Source organism: Tachyglossus aculeatus, chromosome 11, assembly GCF_015852505.1.
Source record: "Tachyglossus aculeatus isolate mTacAcu1 chromosome 11, mTacAcu1.pri, whole genome shotgun sequence".
NCBI classification, from domain to species: domain Eukaryota; kingdom Metazoa; phylum Chordata; class Mammalia; order Monotremata; family Tachyglossidae; genus Tachyglossus; species Tachyglossus aculeatus.
Genome location: NC_052076.1, coordinates 18932613 through 18941077, shown reverse-complemented (window position 1 = coordinate 18941077; position 8465 = coordinate 18932613). Strand labels below are relative to the sequence as shown.

The window sequence follows — 8465 nt, the reverse complement described above, 5'->3', positions numbered from 1 at the left end:
GGCATTCCAGGCCAGGGGAAGGATGTGGGCCGGGGGTCGACGGCCGGACAGGCGAGAACGAGGCACAGTGAGGAGGTTAGTGGCAGAGGAGCGGAGGGTGTGGGCTGGGCTTTAGAAGGAGAGAAGGGAGGTGAGGTAGGAGGGAGCGAGGCGATGGAGAAGCCGCGTGGCTCAGTGAAAGGAGCCCGGGCTTTGGAGTCAGAGGTCATGGGTTCAAATCCCAGCTCCCCCACTTGTCAGCTGTGTGACTTTGGGCAAGTCACTTAACTTCTCTGCACCTCAGTTACCTCACCTGTAAAATGGGGATTAAGACTGTGAGCCCCATGAGGGACAACCTGATCACCTTGTAACCGCCCCAGCGCTTATAGCAGTGCTTTGCACATAGTAAGCGCTTAATAAATGCAATCATCATCATCATGGAGAGCCTTGAAGCTGAAAGTGAGGGGTTTTTGCTTGATTCATGGGTTGACAGGCAACCACTGGAGATTTTTGAGGAGGGGAGTGACATGCCCAGAGTGTTTCCATACAAAGATAATCCGGGCAGCAAAGTATAGACTGTCCACCCTGGTGATCTAGTGTGTACCACAGCATGTAGCCCAGAGCTTGGTACATAATAAGCACTTCAAATTATTATTATTATTATAAAAACCAATGTTCAACATTATTTCCAAGAGAAAGGAATTGTCCATAATGGCAAAGATAGCTGTGAGGTCGAGGAGGATAAGGATGGAATAGAATCTGCTAGATTTAGCAAGAAGGTCACTGGCATCCTTGAAGAGAGCGGTTTTAGTGGAGTGATGGGGGTGGAGGCCAACTTTTAGATGGTCAAGGAGGGAGTTGGTGGAGGGGAAGTGGAGGCAGAGAAGCAGCGTGGTTCAGTGGAAAGAGCCCTGGCTTTGGAGACAGTGGTCATGGGTTCAAATCCTGGCTCTGCCAATTGTCAAGCTGTGTGACTTTGGGCAAGTCACTTCTCTGTGCCTCAGTTCCCTCATCTGTAAAATGGGGATTGACTGTGATCCCCCTGTGGGACAACCTGATCACCCTGTAACCTCCCCAGCACTTAGAACAGTGCTTTGCATATAGTAAGCACTTAATAAATGCCATTATTATTATTATTATTATTATTATGTCTGCTGTGTGACCGTGGGCAAGTCACTTATCTTCTCTGGGTCTCAGTTCCTTCACCTGTAAAATGGGGATTAAGAGTGTGAGCCCCATGTGCGACAGGGACTATGTCCAACCTGCTTGACATGTATCTGCCCCAGTGCTTGGCTCATAGTAAGTGGTTAACAAATGCCATAATTCGAGGAGTTTGCACAAGAATGGGAGAAGGGAGATGGGGTAGTGGGTGCAGGGAAGGCTTTTTTTAAGATAGGTAACCTGTTTCAGATGTGAACCATTAGAGAGTGAGCAGGTGAAGGTAATGGACAAGGGGTAAAGAAGAGATGGGGCAGGGGTTTTTAATAAAGTGTGAATGGATGAGGTTGGAGGAAAGGCTGGGTTGCTGAGTGGAAAAGGCAGAATTGTTACAGGCAAGGATGACTTTGAAGTGACCAAAGATGACCCAGTACCTGGGTTTCCACCAAGAGCTCTGTGACAAAAGAGAAGAAGAGGAGAAAATGAAGTCTGGAGGGAGGGGATCCAGGACTGGGGCTTGGTGGTGTCAGGTGGTTGTTGGGAGGGGAGGATGAGGGAGCTGAGTTCTGTGGAGATGGTAGAGTTGTGGGGGTGGATTTGTGTATCAGAGAAGGGCAGTTGAGTAGAAAGGCATTGGGCACAATGACCTAGGATAAGTGGAGGGAGGTATAGAGACCAGAGGTTTCTGTGGAAGGATGGGGCAGTTTTGTGGTGAGGGGTTGTGTGGGAGAGAAGGCAGGTGAGGAGGTTGTGGTCAGATAGAGGGGTTTCAGAGCTGGTGAGGATAAGATATTACAGTGACTAGAGGTGATGAGATCGAGCATGTGTGGCGAGTGGGTGAGGTAGGGTGGAGCAGGAGGTTGGTGGAGTTGTGGAGTGAGAGGAAGCGGGCGGTGAAAAGGTCATCAAGAACATCCACGTTGATATTGAAGTCCCCAAGGATCAGTGTAGGGACAGAGAAGGAATGTGAGAAAGGGATCAAAATGTTTTCATAAAGTTGGAGGAGGGTTGGGTGGCTGATGGGGAGGGGGACGATTGATATCCACCAGTAACTGGAGTGGGTGGGATAGGCTGATGTTGTGGGCTTCAGAGGGAGAGAAAAGAGAAATGGAGGGGTGAGTGGGGTGAAAGTGGCATTGAGGGGCAAGAAGCAGGCCAACGCTTCCCCCTTAGTGAGTTTTGGGGAGTAAAGGAAGATGAACTCCCTTCCCCCACCTCCCGAGAAAGTGATAGGGGAAACAGTGTCATCTGGGGAAAGCCGGGATTCACTGATGGCAAGAAGGAGCAGCGACTGGTTCAGGAATAGATCAAAGATGAAGGGAAGCTTTCCACGTTGAAGCCGGGCGTTCCACAGGCTGTATTTAAATGGAGTGGTGGGGCAACGACCAGAGAGAGAGATGATGTGAGGGCTGAGGATGAGTTAGGTGGGAGTGAGTTTCTGGGGTGAGATGTGGATGGGTGGTTTAAGGAGGTCAGGGGAGAGGAGGACACAGATTGGAGGAGTAGAAGAGGGGATGGGGATGTGGGAGTCATGTGTTGGGGGGTGGTGTTCCCCTAATGTCAGGGGATGGAATTGTTGGAGGGAAAGGGAGAAATTATGTGTCTTGAGTAGCTCTGGCCTAGCCCCGCCCCTCCCGGACTTAGCCCCAGTACCTTAGCTTTCTCAGTGGTTTCAGAGGATTCTTCTCCACTGCTGGAAGTGGAGGAGGGGAGTCCACAGTGGCCATGACTTTGACGGAAACTTAGTGTTGGGGAACAAACAGGAACTGGGCAGGAACTGTGTCAGGGGCCGGTGAGCACTGCACCGTGCTCAGTGAGCACTGTACCAAGGACCGGAGGGCACTGTGCAGGGGACTGGTGAGCACTGAGGAGCACCGTGCCAGGGATTGGTGAGCACTGAGCCTGGGACAGGTGAACACTGAGTTGGATTCCAGTGAGCACTACACTGGACACCGGTGAGCCCTGGGGCATATTCTGCCCAACATCTGGACTCCCAGGGCTCCCTCCCCCAGGCCCCACAGAAGGTCACACGCCCCCATTGGTTTCTGCAGGTTTATTGGGGTGGGAGCCGGGAGAAATGCTCCCTTTGGGTGGCCCGGTTCCCGGGCGGCCAGCAGGAGGGGGCAGACTGGGATTCGAGCTGGCGGGGGCTCAGAGAGTGCAGCCGCTTTCCACGAAGCGCCGGCACTTCATGACACGCAGGTAGGTCTCTGCCTTGTGCAGGTCCTTCTTGAAGCAGGACAGAAGCCCATAGTTCTTGGCCAGGGCGTCTTCGCTGCGCAGGTTCGTGTCAAACTTGTCATACGTGGGCCGTAGGACCAGGCCCCCCCGGGGGCTCCCGTCCTCCAGCTCCTGAAAGGGGATAAAGGGGTGGGGGGATGGCATGCTCAGAGGAGAGGGAGCCCTGCCCAGCCGGTGCTGTCCATCCCCACCCTAACTGCTGCCTGCCCCGTCCACCCCAGCTTTCCGATCCCCGCCTTGTCTGCTCCCCAACCTGTCCACCCCAGCCCTGTCTACCCCCTGCCTCTTCAGCCCCTGCCCTACCCACTTCCCACCCTGCCCACTCCAACCCTTCCCGGTCAGCCCCACCCGCATCAGGGCCTGGACACCCTCCTCCAGGTCACGCAGCTTCTCGTAGACGCGGTCGGAGGTGCCGAAGGCCAGGCTGTTGGTGAAGACGCGGCTGAGGAACTGCACGGGACTGAGCCACGACTGGATGAGCAGCAGCGAGAAGCGGAGCAGTTCCACGTCCTGTGGCCCGGCCACCAGGGAAACAAGGAAACTGTTCCTTTGGGCCACGGAACGGGTAGGGCGAGGAGGGATAGAAGGGTGGCTAGAGAGGGAGGGGGCTCTTGGGGAAGGGAGGAAGGGGATTAAGTTTGGGTGGGGGTATCGAGGAAAAGGTCTGTCTGGGGAAGGGTAAAGGGAAGGTGAGATCAGTCCGGGAAGGGAGACTGAGCAGGCGGTATGTAGACTGGGTGGGCAGCGTGCAGACTGGGAGAAAGTATAGACTTTGGGGGGGCAGGGGAGGGGGCAAATGTAGACCGGGCAGACCAGTGGGCAAATATAGATGAGGGATGGGAAATTTAGGCCATGAGGGCATGGTGTGGACTGGGGGGCAAGCGTAGACTGGGGGTCAGGGTACAAACCAAGGGACGGGAGATGATGTAGAGTGGGGGCAGGATGTAGACCAGGGGCAGGGCATGGACCTGGGGCAAGGGCATCAACCTGGGGGCAGGGGGAAGGTGTACTCAGGTGGATAGAGCATGGTCCGGAGGCAGACTGAGACACTCACTGATCTCTGCTGGGCCTCATCTTTGCCGGTTGGGGCCGGGATGGTCTCCGAGAAGCAGAAGGCGGCTGCCTGGGAGCTCTGAGCGGCATGCCTCTGGCTCTCAGGGATGTACGCCCGCTCCTGTGGAGCCCAAACCCACCCCATCCAGGTGATGGAAGGTGCCCGGGATCCCCTCATCACCCTGCGCACCCTCCCGCCCCTGCCCCCAGCCACCCCAGCACTGAGGGTCCAAGGATGCCCAGCCGGACCACAGGGTCAGTCTCGGCTGGTGGACGTGCAGATGTGGTGCATTCCTCTGAAATGGCCACTGGCAAACGATGCATCCTGAAGGAGTGGCCAGCCTGACCATGCCAAGGGGCCTATCTCCTATGGTCCTCTGCCCCTCCCCTCCTCTCACTCCATTGGCCCTTGGGATTGGGCTGGTACACGCTGGTGTCACCAAAAGTGTGGAACCAACTGATCCTGCACACTTCCATTTAATCATATCTATTCAGTGCTTACTGTGTGCAAAGCACTGTACTAGATGCTTCTGCCACACTAGTCAGAAGCCAAAGATCCAGAGCACTGATCCACCTGGTTTCCCCACCAACACTGGGAGCAGCTGAGGATGCAGCACAATCCAGCTACAGGCATGTGACGGACTCCAGCCAGGGCCTGAAGGGCCAGGTAGTGCCCCCTTTCCCCTTCCCCCAGCCCTGGGTGGCAAGGACTGTATCTCTCTTTCTCTCCATCTCTCTACCTTGGTGCCAACCTCAGCTCCTCACTGTTTTCCAGCTCTCACATCCAGCCAACTGCTAAATCCTGCTATTTCTCCCTTCCCAATGCTCCCTAGTCCCTTCCTCTCTCCCCAGTGGTTCCCCATCCTGGGGCAAACTCTGTCCATTCCAATCATGGTTGGACTACTGTACTACTGCCTCAGTCTCCTCCCTGGTCTCTCTGCCTGAAACCCCTCACCCGGCAGGCCATCGGCCACATGTCTGCCAGACCATCTTCCTGAATCGTCACTTAGCACTGTTCTCTTTCCTTCTCATCCTCTCCAAGTGGCCTTCCCCAACAAAGATCTTATTTCTCCTACTCACCCTCCCTCCTGCGTCATCTAAGCACTTGGGTCTGTACCCCTCAAGTACTTGATATTTACCCCACCCCCAGCTCTGCAGCACTGGTGTACATCTCCTTACACTCTGCCATTTCCCCTACCTGTAATGTATTTTAGGGTCTGTCTCCCACTCTGGACTGTAAGCCCTTCATGGGCAGGGATTGAATCTACTGACTCTAACGTATTGAATCAATCAATGGCATTTATTGTGTGCAGTATACTCTACTAAGCACTCTTACTCATTGTACTCTTCCAATGCTTCAGTGCTTTGCACAGCACTGTGTTCAATAAATACCATTGATTTATTGGTTGATCGATTTTCAGAGTCCTCCCCTAGCTTCCCCTCTCCATCTGCATTCAGCAGAAGCTCCCCACCCTTGGCCTCAAGTTCCCACCCAACTCTCCCCATTTTATGTATCTGCTCTTTTCACTCTCCAAAGCACGCGCTCTCTCTCTTTCTCTCTCTGCCCCTCTCCCTCTCCCTATCCTTCTCCCTCTCTCTCTCCCACTCCCCCTTTCCCCCTCTCTCCCTCTCTCCTCTCCCTCTCTCCCTCCCTCCCCTTCTCTCCTTCCCCACCTGCTAAAACTGCCAGACCCAGTCCTCCCAATCTTCAAAGTCCTCCTAAAACCCCACCTCTTCCAGGAAGCCTTCCCCAATTAATTCTCAACACCCTGAGTCACATCAATTCAACAGCTGCCCCTAGGACTTAGGTATATGTAGTGGTATATCCAATCATGTACTCTTATTTATTTTGATATTTGGTGGTGTATTTGTTCCGTTCCTTTACTGAGCCTTTATCTTCCTGCTCCCACCATTTTACAAACCTTTTGAACGTCTGTCTCCTGAATTAGAGTATGAACTCCTTGTGGGTGGGGCATGTGGGCTTTGCTTCTGTTGTACTTCCCCAAACATTTAGAACCATGCATGGTACTCAGCAGGTTCTTAGTAAATATTATTACTGCCACAGATCCAACACACAAAACCCACATGATAGCATAAACATAGCACACATTTACACAGCCTATGCACATATACTGGCTCTTAGATGATGAGCTACTGAGGGACAGGGATCATATCTAATTCCCACCTGTGAATAAAGTGCTTAGTACAGTGCTTTTTATACAGTAAACACATAATAATCACCATTGTTACTATTGCTACTAGGTAACACCCACACAAACATAGCACCCAACATACACCACCCACTGTTCCTACACAAACACAACTTAACCACGTCCCAGAAGCACAAGCAGATACTCCATATATACAAATTCAACATACACACACGCTTAAACACAGAAGCCCGCAATAAACGCAAACACACAGAGTTACACAAATAGGCACACATTTCCACACACGTCCACACTCACGGACATGCCTAAAGTAACAGAACCCTCCCCAGTGTCCCAACGCATGCAGATACATTGTGTCACACATACACAGGCAAACCCCCCAGAAGCACACGGACACATTCAAACAGGCAGACACATACTCAGATGAGACACACACGTCTGTGCCCACAGGCACCTGTGCTGACCGACACACTCGCCGTCCCTGGACCCAGGGAGACAAGAGCAGGAAGGCACACTCTAGAGACCCAGACCAAAAGGGAATCTCACGCACGTACACACACGTGGGCAGACCCGACACCCACGCTTTGGGACTCACAAACTCCTTGTAGGTGTCGGCGGCCAACTGGTGGAGGTGCTGAGCCCGCAGAACTGCGTTGGCGAACAGGCTGGACAGCGGCATGGGGGGGAACGCAGCTGCTTCCCGAGGCCAGTGCAGGCCCAGCAGCAGCAACGCCACAGCCAAGATCGCAGGGGGGATGCAGGGACCTAGGGTGTGTGGCAGAGATTCACTCAAGCCGGGGAAGGGCCAGGGTCTCCCATCCCTCCGTCCTTCTCTCCATCCATCCCTCCGTCCACTCCCCTGCGTCCGTCCACCCCACTCTTTGTCAGCAGTGGCATCGGCCCACAGAGCCGAGACAGACCTTGTTCTCCCTTCCATCCCTCCCCTCATATCCCCCTACCCAGGGCCGGTGGATGAAACTGCACCCTTGTGTGCTCAAGAAGCACCAAGAGGAAGCGGGGTCAGGTGTGAGGTGACCTTCCCTCCTGAGAGTGTGCCCGGAGTGACCGAGAAATCTCCGCCAAGCAGCCGGGGCCCAGCAGGGGCCGGGGGTGGGGGGGCTGGGGTGACCCGCAGAGGTCCCAGGGTGGGCTGGGGTCCCATGCAGAACCAATACCTGGAGCCATTGCTGCAGCGGGGACGTGGTGGGTCCTGAGGTCTTGGTCCAGTCTCTTGATGGGTCTGTGGCCCCCAGGTTGGCCGCCTTATAGCCAGGCAGGTCTCATGCAGTATGCAATATGCCCACAGCCCCCTCCCCCCCACGGAGCCCCCCTCAGGCTGCATGCTGCATAAATGCAGAGGGGAGCAGCCAGCCCGGCCAGGCCTGCAAACAGGGTCCCTTAATCCCCCTCCGCCCCCACAGATCCTGTTTACCAGTTCTGGCCCCCCAGTTACCCCCAACCAGTACACGCTGCGCACAGCCCCACCCCACCTCATTCCTCCCACCCCCCGGTCACTGACCTGAGCCAACTTCATCCTCACTGCACGTTCCCGGCCACACGGTCCTCACTGTGCGTCCTCATGGTCCTTGTTGCCTGTCCACCCAGTCCTTGCCATCCATCCTCACAGCCCTCATAGTGCATCCCCAGGTCTTTACCGGAGGTCCTTATTGTATTGTCAGTCTGTTGAGCACACTTGGGAAAGTACAATACAACGGAGTCGTTAGATGAGATTCTTGCCTACAAGAAGCCAATAGTCTAAAGGGAGAGACGAGCGATGAAATACATTACGCATAGGAGAACTGATAGGGACATAAGGATACAATATTATATATTATATTAACATCTGCCTCCCCCTCAGGCTGT

General features: G+C 54.3%; 1 protein-coding gene across 1 annotated transcript; it reads right to left on the bottom strand.

The window, feature by feature from the left end:
• Positions 1 to 3288: 3288 nt before the first annotated feature.
• Positions 3289 to 8183, bottom strand: GH1 (growth hormone 1). The gene is made up of 6 exons (XM_038754265.1): positions 8143 to 8183; positions 7778 to 7842; positions 7198 to 7367; positions 4433 to 4552; positions 3727 to 3888; positions 3289 to 3489 (listed from the first exon to the last, which is right to left on the bottom strand). Exons 1-6 carry the CDS (start codon positions 8181 to 8183, stop codon positions 3289 to 3291), a joined length of 759 nt encoding a protein of 252 aa, XP_038610193.1.
• Between the last annotated feature and the right edge of the window lie 282 nt (positions 8184 to 8465).

Bases quoted from the DNA above. Each gene is read 5' to 3' on its own strand.
- GH1 (XM_038754265.1), bottom strand. From the start codon at position 8,183: ATGAGGACGCACAGTGAGGACCGTGTGGCCGGGAACGTGCA. The intron at 7,843-8,142 runs GTGAGGATGAAG...TGGGGGCCACAG, and splicing joins CGTGTGGCCGGGAACGTGCA to ACCCATCAAGAGACTGGACC. The intron at 7,368-7,777 runs GTATTGGTTCTG...CACACACCCTAG, and splicing joins CGCTGCAGCAATGGCTCCAG to GTCCCTGCATCCCCCCTGCG.